The sequence below is a fragment of the Megascapheus bottae genome, chromosome 1 (assembly GCF_031878675.1).
Source record: "Megascapheus bottae isolate mThoBot1 chromosome 1, mThoBot2.hap1, whole genome shotgun sequence".
Classification (NCBI taxonomy): Eukaryota; Metazoa; Chordata; class Mammalia; order Rodentia; family Geomyidae; genus Megascapheus; species Megascapheus bottae.
Window position 1 is genome coordinate 54041275 of NC_143509.1, and position 19679 is coordinate 54060953.

Here is a 19679-nt window from a genome sequence, read left to right on the forward strand (position 1 = left end):
CTGGTATTATTGGTGTGCAAGGGCTGAGGTGTGGCTCCAGAGTTGTTTCTGCCTAGAAAATACAAGGTCTAACCAGTTGCCTTGGCTAATACCTGTAATCCTGAATGCTCAGGAGGCTGAACTCTGAGGATCAAGATTGAAGACAGACAAGCCCATGAGACTCCAATTAACCACCATTAAGTTGAAAGAAGTAGACCTTGCCTGATTTTTGACTGATGGGAAGTTATCTTTGCTGTAATAAATTTTACCTTGCCAATTTTTTCTTTCCAGTCCTGGGGCTGGGGCTTGAACTCGGGCTTGTCCTTGAGTTTTCTCAAAGGTAGTGAGTGCTCTACCACTTAAGCCACAGCACCACTTTTGGCTTTTTCTGTGTATTCGGTATCAAGGAATCAAGCTGGAAGCAGGGCTATGACTCAAGTGGAAGAGCATCAGCCTTAATAAAAAGGCTAACGGACAATGCCCAACCCTGAGTCCAGGTCCCAGTTCCAGTGGGACTTAACACATGCCTGCACACACCACACAGAAGGTTTTGATTACTAGAACTAGGGGGAAATGGAACTGGACTAGGTGTGCAAATATCAGAGGGAAAACTTTAATTGTTGCTGGCACCTCTGAAAATGTCCAGCCAATCTACTTGGAGGAGTTGAGGGAATTTAGAGGCTGGGGTCAATTAGCATGACTGAGGTAATCCTGTATGAGCAATTTTAATAGGAAGCTGTCAGGCAAAGGAGACTGGGATTTTATTTGTTGCTGGTCCTTGGGCTTGAACTCAGGGCCTGGGCTCTGTTCTTGAGCTTCTCTATGTTCAAAGTTAGCACTCTATCATTTGTGCCCCAATGCCACTTCTGGCTTTTTCTGTTTATGTGGTACTGAGGAATTGAACCCAGAGCTTCATGCATGCTAGCTAAGCACTCCACCACTAGGCCAAACTCCTGCCCCCCCTTTTTTTTTAAAAAAAAAAAAAAAAACAGGTCCTGGGGTTTGAACTCTGGGCCTGGGCACTGTCTCAGCACTTTCTAGCTAGCTCAAAGCTAGTGTTCTACCATTTAAGCACAGTACCACTTCCACATTTTTCTGAGTAGTTTATTACAAATACGAGTCACAGGCTGGGCTCTGGTGGCTCACACCTATAATCCTAGCTACTCAGAAGGCAGAGATCTGAGGATTGCAGTTCAAAGGCAGGCAGGGCAGAAAAGTCCCTATGAGACTCTTAACTCCGATTAAACACTCAAAAGCCAAAAGTGGCACTATGGCTCAAAGAACTCAGGAATAGTATCCAGGCCCTGAAAATCAGCCCCATTTTTGGCTAAAACAAAAGAGGGATTTTCTTGCCCAGGCAGGTTTTGAACTGCAATCCTCAGATCTCATTTCCTGAGTAGCTAGGATTACAGGCATGAGCCACCAGTGCCTGGCAAATCTATCTTAAATTCGGCAATATGTTTAGGGAAAATATGCTTACCTAGAAACTCCCAGAGAGAAACCCTCAATAAGGACCAGTTCAATAAAAGAACATTTTCAAGAATCTGTACAAAACCTAAGTGTTGAATTTCTCTTGTCCTGACTATGCCCATAGTTGCTGAATCAGAGAAAAAGATTGTATGTAAACATAATGGCAGTCATCCAAAGCTACCATTACCAGTTTCCCATTTTCTTGGGTTATCTACAATTCCTACAAATCTGTGATTCTTCCCCCACAAGGACGCCAAGAATCTTATGAGTGCTGGTTCAATTCCTCAGTTCCATTCCTTAGTACCACATGCACAGAAAAAACTGGGAGTGGTGTGCTGTGGCTCAAGTGTAGAGCATTATCCTTGTACAAAAGAAACTCAGGGACAGTGCCCAGGCCCTGAATACAAGCCCCAGAACAGGCACAAAAAAAAAAAATCCTTCTCTTGGCTGGAGTGTGGCCTAGTAGTAGAGTACTTGCCTAGCATGTACAAAGCCTTAGGTTTGATTCCTCAGTACCACATACACAGAAAAGGCCAGAAGTAATGCTGTGGCTCAAGTAAAAGAGCATTACCCTGGAGAAAGCTCAAGGGCAGTGCCCAGGCCCTGAGTCCAAGCCAAAAAGAATACTTCTCTGAAATTGCCTCCAAATACAATTAAACCCTTAGATATGATCATTGAAGTCCCAGAGACTACACTCCCAAAATAATAGACTTAGAAGACCAGGCTAAGATTTGATTGTTTTATTAAAAGGCTATTTAAGGTGCTGGGATGCTTTCATGGCCTTTCTTTCATTTTCAAATAAACTTTCTCTTACTTAAAAAAAAACAAAACTGGAACTGGGAATATGGCTTAGTGGTAGAGTGCTTCCCTAGCATTCATGAAATTCTGGGTTCAATTCCTCCATACCACATAAACAGAAAAGGCCAGAAGTGGTGCACTAGCCTTGAGCAAAAAGAAGGGCAGGGACAGTGCCTAGGCCCTGAGTTCAAGCCCCAGGACTGGCAAAACAAACAGCAACAACAAAACAAAACCAACGACTTAATGGATTCTATGTAGGCCCTGCTTAGGAAGCTATTCCTTCTGGTGTCTTCATTATTTAGATTTCACCCCAAAGTGTATTACTAGTACAGACTACCACTTGACCTGCCTATCACCCACTCCAATAATGGACCATTTATACTAGCAAGAGTAAAATCCAAGGGTGACATTCTATCTCTACAATAAAAGAGACCTACTAAGACAAAGCTTATCCTGGTGATAAGGAACAATTCAGAGACAATCTGGGCAAAACTGTTTAGACAAGAGAGGATGCTATCCAATTCAAAATGGAGTCACTTGTGCTCACAATTTCAAATTTGATAACATCTTCGGTTTCTAAGAGGTCAGAATCTTAAGTTTTTGAGAGAGGAATGATAAATAGCATTTGGCCTTAAGAGGAGCTATATAAAGAAAACTTAAAATCAAGGATGAGGTTTAAAGATTACTGGGAGAAAACATTGTAATTAAATTTCCAACCAGCTTAGACAGCTCAGTGGGGTGAAGGAATGACACAATATTGTGTGTGTGTGTGTGTGTGTGTGTGTGTGGTCTATCCACCTAAAAATTAAGGAAAGGCTTCATTCCAGTCTAAGGTGAGTCAATAAATTTTTTTTTTCCAGTCATGGGTCTTCAACTCAGGTCCTATGCCCTGACCTTGGGCTTTCTCACAGCTAGACTCTACCACTTGAGGCACAGCACCACTTCCAGCCTTTTTCTATGTATGTGGTACCAAGGAATTGAACCCAGGTCTTTTTGTGCATGCTAACCAAGCACTCTACCACTAGGCCAAACTCCCAGCCCCTAGTTTGACTTTTTTTTTTTTTTTTTTGCCAGTCCTGGGCTTGAGCTCAGGGCCTGAGCACTGTCCTTGGACTTTCTCAAGGCTAGAACTCTACCACTTGAGCCTCAGCACCACTTCCGGGTTTTTCTATATATGTGGTACCAAGGAATCGAACCCGGGTCTTCATGCATGCTAGGCAAGCACTTTAACTACTAAGCCAAATTCCCGGCCTAGTTTGACTTTCTTAAACAGAAATGATTTGATAAAAATCATGCTCAAAGTGGCATGGTGGCTCACGCCTGTAATCCTAGCTACCTAGGAGGCTGAGATCTGAGGGTCTAGGTTCAAAGCCAGCTGGGGCCAGCTGAGACTCTTGTCTCCAATTAACCTCTAGAAAAGAAGAAGTGGGGCTTGGCTCAAGGGTAGGGCGGGAGCCTTGAGCTGAAGCGTTCAGGGACAGTGCCTAGGCTGCCCCATGACGCAAAAAAAAAAAAAAAAAAGTCTTTTACTTACCCACCCAAACCAGGAAACTAAGGCCTAGTGATCAAACATAATTCAGTAAACCTCCTCCACCCTTGGGGACAGTGACTCTGCTTATGGGCTGGTTGCATGGTCTCAGAGAGGGGAGGCTGTATGGCCCTTACATTTCAATTAAAACCTATGCCAGTGGCATATACCTATGTAATCCTAGGTACTCAGGAGGCTGAGACTTGAGGATCACAGCTCAACGCCAGCTCTGGTAGAAAAGTCAATGGGTCCTTTTTTTTTTTTTTTGGCTCTGGGGATAGAAATCGGGGCTTGGGTGCTGCCCCTGAGCTTTTCTGTGCTCAGAGATAGCACACTACCACTTAAGTCACAGCGCCACTTCTGTTCTGGATTTTTCGAGTAGGTTATTGGAGATGAGTCTCACCAGGACTCTTCTTTTCTTTTTCTTTTATTTTTTCCTTCCTTTCTCTTTTCTTTTTTCTTTGTGTGGATCATGGGGCTTGAACTCTGGGCCTGGCTGTTGTCCCTGAGCATTTCAGCTCAAGGCTATCACCCTACCCCTTGAGCCACAGCCCAACATCCCCCTTTCTAGTGATTAATTGGAGATAAGAGTCTCACTGTCTTTAGTGCCCGCGCTTGCTTTGAACTTGGATCCTCAGATCTCAGCCTCCTGAGTAGCTAGGATTATAGAAGTGAGCCACCAGTGCTGGCTCAATAACAATCTCGAATTAACCAGCAAAAAGCAAAGTGGAGCTGTAGCTTATATGGTAGAGTACCATCATTAAGTGAAAAAGTTTAGCATCTGTTCTTGAGTTCAAGCACCCATACTTTTGCTAAATAAATAGATAAATTGGCTGGGAGTTTGGCCTAGTGGTAGAGTGCTTCCATTCCTCAGGTACCACATACATAGAAACAAGGTGGAAGTGGTGCTGTGGCTCAAGTGGTAAAGCTCTAGCCTTCAGAAAGAGTCTCGTGGAAGGCAAGGTGCTGTTGGCTCACACCTGTAATCCTAGCTATTCATGAGACTGAGATCAGAAGATCATGGTTGGAAGCTAGCCCAGGCAGAAATTTCCTGTGGGTGAGACTCTAATCTCTAATTAGCCATTGGAAGTGGAGCTGTGGTTTAAAGTACAGCACTAGCTCAGAGGATAGTGCCCAGGTCAGAGTTCAATCCCCAAAGAGAGAGAGAGAGAAGACAGAGAAGGAAACAGAGAAGAGAGATCCTACTGCCTTTCCTGCCTGGATTGACTTTGAATCCAATCCTCAGATATCAGGCTCCTAAGTATCTGGGATTATAGGCCTGAGCCACTAGCATTCTGCTAACAATCCAGTTTTAAGGCTTATTTTCTTTCCTTTTTAAATTTCTGCAAGTTAGCTCCTAGTTTTGTGGATGTCACAATCTTTACTAGAACTCAGGGCCTGAGCACTGTCCTTGGGCTTTTACCTCAAGGCTAGCACTCTGCCACTTGAGCCACCACTTCCAGTTTTTCTATGTTTGTGGTACCAAGGAGTTGAACCTGGATCTTCATGCATGCTAGGCAAGCACTCTACCACTAGGCCAAATTCCTGGCCTCTTTACCTCCTTTTTATGGTCAACATCTCAGTATATAGCCTAAGCTTGCCTCAAGCTTATAATCCTCTTGCCTCAGCCTCTGGATTGCTGAGATTACAGTTGTTTTAACACACACACACACACACACACACACACACACACACACACACACACACAAAACTGTCTTTTTTTTTTTTTTGCTTTATATGGACACAGATTCTATAACACTCATCAGAACAAAAGCCAATGTTTGTTAAGAAAGGAAGGTAGGGGCTGGGATTTTGACCTAGTGGTAGGGTGCTTGCCTAGCATGCACAAAGACTGGGGTTCAATTCCTCCATACCACATACATAGAAAAAATGAGGAAGTGGTACGCTTAAATGGTAGAGCTCTAGCCTTGAGAAAGTCCAAAGACAGTGTTCAGGCCGAGTTCAAGCACCAGGACTGGTATAAAAAGAAAAAAAAAAGTAACTGTGTTTAGTAATCAATGTTTGAAACCTGATATTTCATAGTTAGCTCTAGTGACACAGTCTCACCGTCTTTAACAATGTTTCCTCCTCCTCGTCCTCCTCCTCCTCCTCCTCCTCCTCCTCCTCCTCCTCTTCTTCTTTTCTTTTAGATGAAGTGCTTGAACTCTGGGGTTGGTTGCTGTTCCTGAGCTCTTCAGCTCAAGACTAGTGCTCTACCACAGCACAACTTTCCACTTAAGAGTCTCACAGACTTTTGTTGCCCAAGCTAGCTTCCAACTGAGATCCTCAGATCTCTTCCTCCTTAGTAGCTAGGATTACAGATGTGAGTCACCGGTGCCCTGCATAGCACCCAGTTCTTAGACTGTTAGCTAACGATGTTTCTTATTCTGGCCTTATTCTCCTCCCTCCCTCATTTCATTTTTTTTTCTTTCTCTTTTTGGGTCATGGGGCTTGAACTCTAGGCCTGGGCGTTGCCGCTGAGCTCATTAGCTCAAGGCTACTGCCCCTATCCCTGGAGCCACAGCCCCAATTCTGGTTTTCTAGTGGTTAACTGGAGATAAGAGTCTCGTTCTTTAGTAGCTAGGCTGGCTTTGAACCTTGATCCTCAGATCTCAGCCTCCTGCGTACCTAGGATTATAGGTGTGAGCCACTGCGCCCACCTTCAACTCCCCCCACCCCGTTTGAACTCACAACCTTGAGCTCTTTTGCTTAAGGCTAGCCTCACCACTTTGAGCCACATGGCCACTTCTGCTTTTTGGGTAGTTATTTGGAGTCGGGATCCCGGTTTTTTCTGCTCGGATTAGCTTCGAACCAGGATCCTAAGATCTCAGCCTCCTGGGTTAGGAAGATTCCAGAAGCCATAGGCACCCGTCACGCATGATTTATTTATTTATTTCTGTGTGTCTGTCGTGGGGCTTGAATTCTGGGCCTGGGTGCTGTCCCTGAGCTCTTCAGCTCAAGGCCAGTGCTCTGCTCTCCCCCTTGAGCCACAGCACCACTTCCGGTTTCCTGGTGGTTAATTGGAGATAAAAGAGTCTCACCGATTAAACCGTGGTCCCCAGATCTCAGCCTCCTGAACAGCTAGGATCACAGGCGTGAGCCACCGGCGTCCGGCTAGGATTTTTAATTTAATGGGAGCTGATAGAAACCACGCAAAGTGTGGTGGAGCTGGGGGGGGGGGGAAAATAATCCTAGTAGGGGTTGTCAGCGAAGCCTGCGAAGCTGTTATGCGAAGAAACTGCTACTTGCCGAGCCTGAAGCTTCCATCGGAATCAGTCCCGCGTCTAAGAAGCGGGCTTCCACGCTTGCCCGCAGGATGCTGCGTGCAGGTAGCAACCCAGCCACCAACCCCGGTGGCCGAGCGAGGGCTTCGACTCAGGTCTGCGTCTGCGCAAAGGACGAGCAGAGGGGGTGGAGCCTGGGGCGGCCAGTGCGCCTGCGCAGACGGCGCGGCGAGGTGGGGGAGGGCGGTCCGTGTGTGTCTGTGTTGTTGTTCGGCGGCGGCGGCGGCGGCGGCGGCGGCGGCAGCGGCGGCGGCGGCGGCGGTAAGATGGCTGCCCACGGGGGCTCCGCGGCGTCCTCGGCGCTGAAGGGGTTAATTCAGCAGTTCACCGCCATCACCGGTAAGAGACGCGGTTACCGGAAGGTGGACCGTGGTGTCCGGGCTGGGCCGGCCGAGCTGTCCGGGCTTCCTCTTTACCTTCACGCTTTCATCCCTCGGGCTTTTCCTCACCGCTCCCGTCCTCCCTCCCGAGAGGAGGCGACGACGACGACGACATCGGGGTCTCCGGTTCAGGCGGGAGGCAGCCCTCCCCGCCTCCGGGTCCCTTGGTCCCCGGTTCTTGGTCTCCTCGCAGTTTCGAGGCAGGTCCCCCACGCCCCCTGCCAGCCAGGACCCGGGGATGGGCCGGGCCCGCCCGCCCCGCCGGCCGGGGGACCTGGGGCGGGAGGAGTGGGGCGCCGCACCCGGCCACCGCCCTCCTCCATCACCGTCTCTTCTCTCTGCGGCCCCCCGAGAAGCGGGTGCGTGTGTGCCCTCACCCCTCTTTCTTCTCCGGCCAGGTCACCCCCTCCCCTCGCCGTCCCTGGCCTGCCCTTCTGCTTCCTGGGCCCCCGGGAGCCTCGGCGGTGGCCCTCGCGTGTTCGGGGCCTCCCGCTCTAACGGCGAGCGCGGTGGGCTGGGCAGCGCCTTTTGCACATCCCGGGAGCCGGGGCGGGGGGGGGCCTCCAAAAACGCGGGGTGCCCGGGAGCACCGTGGAGACGGAGGCTTTGCGAGAGAAGAATGAAGAGGAACCCCCAGGCGTGATGGGGAAGGCCTGGAGGGAACCCGGCTGGCGTTTCCCACCTCCCCATAATAAAACCCGAAAGACCGAGGCGATGGCGCCCGAGCTCTCTGATAAAATAAGGTGGCAGCGGAAACTTCTTTGCGGGAAATCTATTTCTGGGCATCGGTGCACCCACTCCCCACCCCCCCCAAACCTTAGGCCTGTGATTTTCCTTCTCTTTGGACCCCTGAGAAGGGCACGCGCTGATTTGACCGCCTGGAGGAAAGGCCCCGAGCCATTGCTGTGAATTCGCTCTGTCTTGTTTCTCTCCGACGGTGCTGAACTTTTTTTGCATGAGTTATTAGAGGGCGGAGCAAATGATGAAGTTCTCTGGAGTGATTTGAGAGAAGAGTACTCCATGTGCCTGTGTGTAATTTTGCCGTTCTAATTTTGTCATTTTGAAAAGAGGTCAGAAACTTCGTTCCCTCTGCTTACAGGTCTATACGTTGCCTGGTAGTAGTAATTTGCAAGATGCAGAGAATATTCCCAGTTAATGTTTTTAGAGTTTGACGTGAACAAGATCTGGTTGTAGTATTCTAACCAATATCCGATGTATCCAAGTTACCTTTTTGTAATTAAGGTAGTTATAGTCTTTGCTCCAACGTGATGACTGGATAGATGGATGTTTGATGCATTGTGTGCAGTCCACAAAATGTAATGTTAAAATTGGTAAAGTAGGGCCGGGAGTTTGGCCTAGTGGTAGAGTGCTTGCCTAGCATGCACGAAGACCCGGGTTCGATTCCTTGGTACCACATACTTAGAAAAAGCCAGAAGTGGTGCTGAGGCTCAAGTGGTAGAGTTCTAGCCTTGAGAAAAATCCAAGGACAGTGCTCAGGCCCTGAGCTTAAGCCCAGGACTGACAAAAAAAAAAAAAAAAAAAGAAAATTGGTAAAATTTACAATAAAATGAAGGTGACAGGTAAAATGATAGTAATATTTTCAAGCTTTGTTACTGTGCTTAACATGTATCATATTTCCCACTATCTAAATCATTGTTATGGAAAAAACAGAAGTTCATTGTGTGTATATTTAGTAAGTTTATATAAAAAAAAATCTTAGTGAGTGACACAGAAGTAAATGTTATTAAGCCTTTTTTTTTTTTTTTTTTGCCAGTCCTGGGCTTAAGCTCAGGGCCTGAGCACTGCCCTTGGATTTTTCTCAAGGCTAGAGTTCTACCACTTGAGCCTCAGCACCACGTCCGGCTTTTTCTAAGTATGTGGTACCAAGGAATCGAACCCGGGTCTCCGTGCATGCTAGGCAAGCGCTCTACTACTAGGCCAAACTCCCAGCCCCTAAGCCTTTCTTTTGAGTTGCGTATGGGTTGATGCCACTTAATTTCAGTTTCTATGTCAAGTGCTACCTTCATAAACTCACCTTGTTCTAACCTAACATTATTTCTTCAAATACAGTGTGTTTTGGGCTTTTAGTTTTACACAAAACCTGGACTGTGGTGTAGTGCACGCATTCAGTTTATTGTTTTAATTCTGATTCTGTCTGTTAGTCTATGAGCTTGTTTCCTGGTCAGTGGTCACTTGTATTGCTGGATTATTGTCCCTCAGTAGACAATGGTATTTAAAAGTCTGTAGAAGGGGCCAGAGAGTAACTTAGTGTTAGAGTGCTCACCTAGCATGTACAGAAAAAGCTGGATGTGGTGCTGTGGCTCAAGTGGCAGAGTGCTAGCCTTGAGCAAAAAGTGTTCAAGGGCAATGCCCAGTCCCTGAGTTCAAGCCTCAGGACTGGCCAAAAAAAAAAAAAAGTCTGTAGAAGGGAAAATTTATTAGACAGTTCTTGGTGTGCTATGGGACCTCTCTCCCTCTCTTTTTGTGCCAATACTGAGGGATGAACTCAGGGCTTCTTCACTCTACACTGGTGTTCTGTTGCTTGAACCACACTTTCAGTTCTGGCTTTTTGTTGGTTAATGTGAAATAAAGAGTATCTGGGATTTGTCTGCCAAGGTTGACTTTAAACCTGGATGCTCAGATCTCAGCCTCCAGACTGAGTGACTGTAATTCAGGCATGAGCCACTGATACCCAGCTATATTTTATTAATTTTATTTTGGTGCTGGGGATTGAACATAGGGCTTTGTACATGTTAAAACATGCCATTATCATTGAAGCTATATTGAAAGACTTCTTTTGGGGGGGAGCATTCTTAAGGCTTGAATTCAAGGCCTGGGCACTGTCTCTAAACTTCATTTACTCAAGGCTAGCACCTTACCATTTGAACCACAGCACCATTTCTAGCATTTTCTGTTTATGTGGTACTAAAGAATCCAGTCCAGGGCTTCATGCATGCAAGGCAAACACTCTATCACTAAGCCACATTCCCAGCCAGTGCTTTTTTATTTGAATGCTAACCACACATTTTACCTCTAAGCTATATCTATTGATAATTTTTTAAATATCATAGTAATAAACCATTAGATATACAGAATGTAGCGGTGCACTATGCTGTGCTACTCTAGTCTCATTGAGGAAGATGGATTGCTTGAGCCTTGCAGTTCAAAGTCAACCTGGGCAACATGGTGGATTCTATCTAACAAGAAAGAATGACTGAATAATAATAATAATAATAATAATAATAATAATAGTAATAAAAGATTTATGTTGAATACTGGTTGCTCATGCCTGTAACTGTAGCTACTCAGGAAGGTGAGATCTGAGGATCATGATTTGAAACTAACTAAAGCAAAAAAGTTTGTGAAACTTTCGATTTCCAGTTAACCAGCAAAAAGCCAGAAGTGGAAGGTATGGTTCAAGTGGTAGACCAGCAGCCGTGAGTGAAAAAGCTCAGGTGGCCATTTCCCTAACCTTGAATTTAAGCCCTTAGTTCCAGCACCAAAAAACTAAACAAACAAAAAACAAAGGAGGGTAAAACCTCTTTTAGCTTAAAGAAATTTGAGAGTCTGAGTAGTGGTATGCACCTGTTATTCCAGTTACAAAGGAGGAAGCGATGGGAGGATAGAAGTCTGAGATTCCCTGGCTTTAAATGGAAGACCTTATCTAAAAAAAAGCAAAACTGGGAATATGACTCAAGAGTTGCAAGCTTGAGACCCTGAGTTAAAACCTCAGTGCCATCACAAAGGAAAAAAAAAAAGAAAGAAAGAAGGAAGGAGGTGGTGCCTGGGAGTTTGGCTAGTGGTAGAGTGCTTGCCTCCCATGCACAAAGACCTAGGTTTGATTCCTTGGTATCAAAAAGCCAGATGTGGCACTGGGGCTCAAGTGCTAGCCTTGAGAAAACCCAGGGACAGTGCTCAGGCCCTGAGTTGAAGCCCCAGGACTAGGAAGAAAAGAAAAGAAAAAAGGAGCTGGGGATATAGCTTAGTAGTGGAGTGCTTACCTTGCATGCATGAAGAAGTCCTGGGTTCGAGTCCTCTGTACCACACCAACAGAAAAGGCCAGAAGTGGCACTCTGGCTCGTGTGAGCCAGAAGCCAGTGAGCCAGAGCAAAAGAAGCTCAGGGACAGTGTCCAGGCCCTGAGGTCCAGCCCCAGGATTAGGAAAAATAAAAACACAACAGAAAACAAAGGAAAAGTTAGAGATGGGGGTGGGAGGAAGACTCCCTGACAGTGTTTATAATTAAAAGATATTTAAATTTTTTTTTTTTTTTTTTTTTTGCCAGTCCTGGGCTTGAGCTCAGGGCTTGAGCACTATCCTTGGACTTTCTTTTTTCTTTTTTTTTGCCAGTCCTGGGCTTGAGCTCAGGGCCTGAGCACTGTCCTTGGACTTTCTCAAGGCTAGAGCTCTACCACTTGAGCCTCAGCCCCACTTCCGGCTTTTTTCTATGTATGTGGTACCGAGGAATCGAACCCGGGTCTTCATGCATGCTAGGCAAGCACTTTAACCACTAGGCCAAACTCCTGGCCCTGTCCTTGGACTTTCTCAAGGCTAGAGCTCTACCACTTGAGCCTCAGCACCACTTCTGGCTTTTTGCTATGTATGTGGGGTACCGAGGAATCGAACCCAGGTCTTCATGCATGCTAGGCAAGCACTTTAACCACTAGGCCAAACTCCCGGCCCCCAGATATTTAAAATTTTTGTTCCTGGATGAATGAGGCCAACCTTAAGGCTCTGATTTCAAAATGGTTTACTTTATAGCCCAGGCCCTCCTGGAACTGGTGATTTTCCTGCCTTAGCTTCTTCCTATGGACTACCACACTACACTCAGTTAATGAAAAATGAAAACTAGTCTTTTTTTTTTTTGCCAGTCCTGGGGCTTGAACTCAGGACCTGGGCACTGTCCTTGGACACTTTTGCTCAAGGCTAGTACACTGTTACTTGAGCCACAGCACCACTTCTGGCCTTTTCTGTGTATTTAGTTTGGAGGAATTGAACCTAGGGCTTCATGCATGCTAAGCAGGTACTCTACCGCTAGACCATGTTACCAGCCTAGCAAATGCTTTTTTTTTTTTTTTTTTCCCAGTCCTGGGCTTGAGCTCAGGGCCTGAGCACTGTCCTTGGGCATTCCTCATGGCTAGCCCCCTAACACTTGAGCCACAGCACACTTCTGGCTTTTCTATGTATGTGGTACTGAGGAATTGAACCCAGGTCTTCATGCATGCTATGCAAGCACTCTACCTCTAGGCCAAACTCCCTGTCCTGCAAATACATTTTTTATACAATACTTTGAAGATTTTTTTTTTTTTTTTGCTAGTCCTGGGGCTTGAACTCAGGGCCTGAGCATTGTCCTTGGGCTTTCCTCACTTGCAGCACAGCATCACTTCTGGCTTTTTTTTTTTTTTCCTACATATGTAGTATTGAGGAATGGAACCTGGGTCTTTGTGCATGCTAGGCAAGTATTCTACCACTAGGCCAAACAACCAGCCCGAGCCTTATATTTTTTTTGTGTGTATGTGTGTGTGTTGGTCATGGAGCTTGAACTCTGGGCCTGGGCACTGTCCCTGAGATCTTTAGCTCAAGGCTACTGTTCTATCACTTGAGCCCCAGTGCCACTTCCAGTTTTCTGGTAATTAATTGGAGATGAGTATGGGGACGTTAGTGCCCAGGCTGGCTTTGAACCTTGATCCTCAGATCTCAGCCTCCTGAGTAGCTAGGATTACAGGCATGAGGCACCATCATCTGGCTATCTTTTTTGCTTTAGTTATTTTTCAAATAAGGTCTCAGGTTTATGTCTAAGCCATCATGGATGTTGATTTTCCTATTTGCATAGCTGAGATGATTGATGGATGCTACTGTACCCCCTGTACTCTTCCCCCCCCTTTTTTTTTTATTTGTGGGGCTTGAACTCTGGATCTGGATGCTGTCCCTAAGCTCTTCTGCTTAAGGCCAGAGCTCTACCATTTTAACCACAGCCCTACTTCCATTTTTTTTTTTTTTTTTGCCAGTCCTGGGCTTGGGCTCAGGGCCTGAGCACTGTCCTTGGACTTTCTCAAGGCTAGAGCTCTACCACTTGAGCCTCAGCACCATTTCCAGCTTTTTTGTATGTATGTGGTACCAAGGAATCAAACCCGGGTCTTCGTGCATGCTAGGCAAGCATTTTAACCACTAGGCCAAACTCCTGGCCCCCCTACTTCCATTTTTTTCTGGTGGTTAATTGAAGATAATAGTCTCACCAGGCTGGGGCTGGCTTTGAACTCTAATCCTCAGATCTCAGCCTCCTGAGTAGCTAGGATTATGGGCGTGAGCCACCGCACCCAGCTAAATTCAAGAACTTTTTTTTATCTGGGCTGGCCTGTATCCTATTGTTTACTTTCTGAGTAGCTGGGTTTAAGAGCCTGAGCCACCTCAGTCCCTGGGCACTGCCCCTGAGCTTCTTTTCCTCAAGGCCAGTACTCTACCAGTTCAGCTACAGCACTATTTCTGGCTTTTTCTGTTTATATGGTACTGAGAAATGAAACCCAGGGCTTCATGCATGCTAGGTAAGCACTCGACAACTAAGCCACATTCCCAATCCCCCAGAGAAATTTTTGATAAATCCTATTTCTCACCAAATAGAACAAATGACTTCATAGTCTGTATATTACATTATGATAAATCTGAAGTAATGGCAAATTTAAAAAGTATATGATACTACAAAACAATCATTTCTTACAACAGTAATGTTTTTTACATGCTGTTTGTTCAGTTTTCCTATTTTTGCATTGTGGATCATGGTATACATAATATAAGATTGTAAAATTTGTACTTCATATTATATCATAAACATATTTTTCATGGTCATACTTTTGACAAATGGCAAGGGAATTGATGATCTTTGAAGTACTCATATTGGGGAATCTACATCTTACTATTGAGGCCTTCTGAAATTATCTAAAGCTACATAAGAAAACTATCACTGTTACATTATAGCTACAACATATTTTACAGCGTTACTAATTTGACCTTCCATGATATTCATCATTAAAAAAAAATGGTTTGAACCAACATAGGCTTTGGTGGCTTATGCCTGTAAATCATAGCTACTTGGGGGGCTAAGTTCAGGAGATTGTGGTTTAAGGCCAGCTCAGGCAAACACATTAGGCCTCTTTTCAGCTAATTACTGGGTATAGTGTCATGCACCTGTCATCCTAACTGTGTAGGAGGAGGTTGAGATGAGGATCATGGTTCTAGCGCAGGTTGGATAAAAATGTTCATGAGATAGCCTGGTGTGCTACTCAGGAGGCTGAGATCTGATGATCACAGTTCAAAGCCAGCCCGGGCACTAAAGAGCGTGAAAGTCTTATCTCCAATTAACCACTAGAAGACTGAAAGTGAGGCTATGGGACAAGGGGTAGAGTTGTAGCCTTGAGGTAAAGAGCTCAGGGAGAGTGCCCAGGCCAAGAGTCCAAGCACCATGACCAACCAAACCCCCCAAAAATGTTCATGAGGCCATCTCAGTGGAGAATGTTGACAGGAAGCATAAATAAGACCTTAGACCAGATGTGAGTCTAGGCAATAATCTCAAAATAACCAGTGCAAAAAGAGTCAAGTTCAGTTATTGTACCAACAAAAGAAAAAAAGAATGTTTTCAACCCATGGCATTTTGGGCTGACATCCAGTGTTCTGTACACAGAATATATGCATATAATAACAATAATTTATAAAGTAAAGGATATACAGGAAGGAAACTATAGAATAGGTCAAAAAGAAAGTATTGGAAAGTGAGGATATAATGTAGGAATGGAAAGTGGAGGCTGGGTATACTAGAGCATATTAGAATAGCATTTCATAGAGCTTTGTGTATAGTAGGCATTATGCATTTCACCACCCCATAGAATCTCATTTAAAAGATTTTAGTTTAATCTTTATCTAAAATTGAATTAACATATAATAGAATTGGGACTTTTGATGTATATGCTGTTTAGCCTATGGCCAGTTTCCATCCTTTTTGTAAAATACATTTGCCTTTGGTTAGTATTAAAATGTGTTTTTTGTGTGTTGGTGGCTGGTGCTTGAGTTCTCTGTTAAAAGAAAGCATCCCAAAGGTAATAATGAAGTTTGAGAAAAATGTAAGGGAGATTTATTTTGACTCATAAATGAAATAGTCTACAAAATTCAATATTTATTGACAACTGCCCCTTCCCCCTTTTTTTGATCTTAAAATCTGAGCCTGGGTGCTCTCTACCTTCCCATTTACTAGTGTAGTGGTTAATTGGAGATAAAAGTCTCATAGACTTTGTGCTGGAATGGCTTTGAACCATGATCCTCAGATCTCAGCCACCTGAGTAGCTGGGATCTCAGGCCTGAGCCACTGGCTCCCAGTTGAAAATTACCACGTTTGAGTTATAGTCAGATCCTGAGGATACTAGAGCAAGGCATTGAGTCAGCTTCACAACCCTTAAAAGGTGGGCGAGCCAGGAGTTTGGTCCAGTGGTAGAGTGCTTGCCTAGCATGCAGGAAGACCCACATACATAGAAAAAGCCATAAGTGGTACTGTGGATCAAGTTCAAGCCCCAGGACTGGCAAACAACAACAACAAAACAAAATGAAAACTCTTAAAGGCTAGTAGGAATACAGATATATAAATAGGTATTATAAATACAATGAGAGAATACTAAGGAGCTAATGTGGGAACATATAGACAGGAGATCAAGGAAAACTTCCCAGAAGAAATAATTTTCTACTTAAAACCTAGAAGAGAGACGTTTCTGATAGAAACATGTGTAGAGACTTGGAGGAGAGGGACTGATGTACATTCGGGGGCAAGAGAAGAGACAGTGGGTTTAGGAAATACTTCATAATTTCAAATGAATAAGGCATACAATAAATAGGATGCAATAAATGGAGCTGTGACTGGAAATGTAGATTAGTGGTAGCATGCTTGCCTAGTATGCATGAAGCCCTGGGTTCCATTCCTCAGTACCACATAAACAGGAAAGGCTGGTAGTGGTGCTACGGTTCAGGTGGTAGAGTGCTAGCCTTGAGCACAAAGAGGCCCTTAGTTCAAACCTTAGGACTGGCAAAAATAAAAAATGAAAAGATAGCCAGATGATGGTGCCTCATGCCTGTAATCCTAGCTACTCAGGAGGCTGAGATCTGAGGATCAAGGTTCAAAGCCAGCCTGGGCACTAACGTCCCCATACTCATCTCCAATTAATTACCAGAAAACTGGAAGTGGCACTGGGGCTCAAGTGATTGAACAGTAGCCTTGAGCTGAAGATCTCAGGGACAGTGCCCAGGCCCAAATAAATGGAGCTAAAGAGATAAATGGAGGCTAAATTAGGAAAAGTCTTATAAACCAGTTTAAGAAATCCTGGCTTCATTCTGACTATAGTAAGGAGGGAATCATATAAAAATATTGGACTTTTTAAAGGACAAACATAGTGATTCATGCTTGTAATTCCAGTTATTTTGGGAGATGGGGATTGGAAAGATTGGGTTTCCAGGCCAGCCTGTTCAAAAAGACCCCATCCCTATAATAATAAAAACAAACAAAAACTTTAAAAAAAAATGTGTTTTCTATGGGTTGAGAGTATGGCCTAGTGGTAGAGTGATTGCCTAGCATGCATGAAGACCTAGGTTGGATTCCTTGGTACCATATATATAGAAAAATGCTGGAAGTGGTGCTGAGGCTCAAGTGGTAAAGCTCTAACCTTGAGAAAATCCAAGGACAGTGCTCAGGCCCTGAGCTCAAGCCCAGGACTGGCCCCCTCTCCCCCCACAAAAAAAGAAAAGAAAAAACCAGAAGCAGTGCTGTGGTTCAGGTGGCAGAGCACTAGCCTTGAGCAAAAAGTATCCAAGGACAGTGCTCAAGCCCTGAGTACAAGCCCCAGGACTTGCAAAAAAAAAAAATAGGGGGGCCGGGAGTTTGGCCTAGTGGTTAAAGTGCTTGCCTAGCATGCATGAAGACCCAGGTTCGATTCCTTGGTACCACATACATAGAAAAAAGCCAGAAGTGGTGCTGAGGCTCAAGTGGTAGAGCTCTGGCCTTGAGAAAGTCCAAGGACATTGCTCAGGCCCTGAGCTCAAGCCCAGGACTGGCAAAAAAAAAAAAAAAAAAATCGGCTTTCAATCTGGGCACAGTGGCTCACGCCTGTACTCGTAACTACTCAGGAGGCTGAGATCTGAAGATTGTGATTCAAAGCCATCCTGGGAACTAAAACATGAGACTCTTATTTCCAATTAATCACCAGAAAACCGGAAGTGGTGCTGTGGCTACAGGGGTAAGATGGTAGCCTTGAGCTGAAGAGCTCAGGGACAATGCCCAGGCTCAGAGTGCAAGACCCACAAAAAAAAAAAAAAAAAAAAAAAAAAAAAAGAAGAAAGTACAAAGATTCAGAAGGAGAAAAAAAGCCAGGATAACATTTTAAACAAAAGAAGTTTTGTATGTAATACCTAACATATGAATTAGGCATTGCAGGAAATGTTAGAATTATTATTATTATTAATTTATTTTTATTTATTTATTTTTTGCCAGTCCTGGGCTTGGGCTCAGGGCTTGAGCACTGTTCTTGGACTTTCTCAAGGCTATCATCCTACCACTTGAGCCTCAGCACCTCTTCCGGCTTTTTGCTATGTATGTGAACTACTGAGGAATTGAACCCGGGTCTTTGTGCATGCTAGGCAAGCACTCTACCACTAGGCCAAACTCCCAGCCCCTTATTTATTTATTTTTGCCAGTCCTGGTTTGAGCTTAGGGCCTGAGCACTGTCCTTGGACTTTCTCAAGGGTAGAACTCTACCACTTCAGCCACAGTACCACTTGTGGCCTTGTCTATGTATGTAGTACTGAGGAATCAAACCCGGGTCTTCGTGCACTCTACCACTAGACCAAACTCCTGGTCCCCATTATATTTTCTTTGTTAATGTGTTCAGAGCTAGACAGAGGCAGATTTTAAAAAATATATACATTGTTATTGTTATTAAAATTTTGTACATCAAGGTCATTGACATGAACTTGGAGATAAAACTGTATAGACCTAAATCTATGAGGGACTATATATTCTATAGACATATTGATCCATTATATAGATCAATACATATCTAAGACATAAAAATACTCAGCTTAATTTTAATTTTGTTCTTAAGTTTATGTGCCAGTGATTGCATATAGAGATTCAGTTCTTGAATACTTGTTTGTTAAACTTGACATTTGAAATATGGTGTAAAAAAGCAGTGTTAATAAAATCTTTTAATAAAAAATGTTGTACAGGGGGGGGCGGGAGTCTGGCCTAGTGGTAGAGTGCTTGCCTAGTATGCATGAAGACCCAGGTTCGATTCCTCAGTACCCCCACATACATAGCAAAAAGCTGGAAGTGGTGCTGAGGCTCAGGTGGTAGAGTGCTAGCCTTGAGAAAGTCCAAGGACAGTGCTCAAGCCCTGAGCTCAAGCCCAGGACTGGCAAAAAAAAAAAAAAAAAAAAAACAGAACAAAACAAAAAATGTTGTACAGAGGGATAGGTGTTCTATGAGTACAATTCTTTTTCCACATGGTCACATCACTTTCTTTAGTTTCCCGTTTTTGTTCCTGCCCACAAGTCGCATAGTTTGTTTATTTATTTCCTGTGCTTGAACTCAGGGCCTGGGCACCCTTCCTGAGCTTCTTTTGTTCAGGGCTAGCACTCTACCACTTTAGCCACAGTACCATTTCCAGCTTTTTCTGTTTGTGTGGTACTGAACCTATTGTTTCTTTCCCCCACATCCTCAGTCCTGGGCCTTGAACTCAGGGCCTGACCACTGTCCTTGGACTTTCTACCAGTTGAGCCTTAGCACCACTTCCAGCTTTCTTCTATTTATGTGATACCAAGGAATTGAACCCGGGTCTTCGTGCATGCTAGATAAGCACTCTTACCACTAGACTAAATTCTAGGCCCCTACAAAATTATGGTTTCAGGCATGCTAGGGAAGCACTTCACCACTAAGCCACATTCCATCCTCTCATATACATTTTTTTTTTTTTTTTTTTTTTTTTGCCAGTCCTGGGCTTGAGCTCAGGGCCTGAGCCCTGTCCTTGGACTTTCTCAAGGCCAGAGCTCTACCACTTGAGCCTCAGCACCACTTTCAGCTTTTTTCTATGTATGTGATACCTAGGAATCGAATCCAGGCCTTTGTGCATGCTAGGCAAGTACTCTACCACTAGACCAAACTCCTGGCTGGCCCTCATAATTTTTTAATAGTATATACTGAATATCATAATTCCTTC

General features: G+C 44.6%; 1 protein-coding gene across 1 annotated transcript in view; it reads left to right on the forward strand.

The window, feature by feature from the left end:
* Nucleotides 1-7294: 7294 nt before the first annotated feature.
* The window catches only part of Ubxn7 (UBX domain protein 7), a 65336-nt gene continuing 52951 nt past the window's right edge, over nt 7295-19679 (forward strand). Inside the window, exon 1 of the mRNA XM_090344454.1 lies at nt 7295-7398. Coding sequence (XP_090200580.1) covers nt 7326-7398 — 73 coding nt within the window. The 5' untranslated portion in view covers nt 7295-7325. The remainder of the gene's footprint in view (nt 7399-19679) is intronic.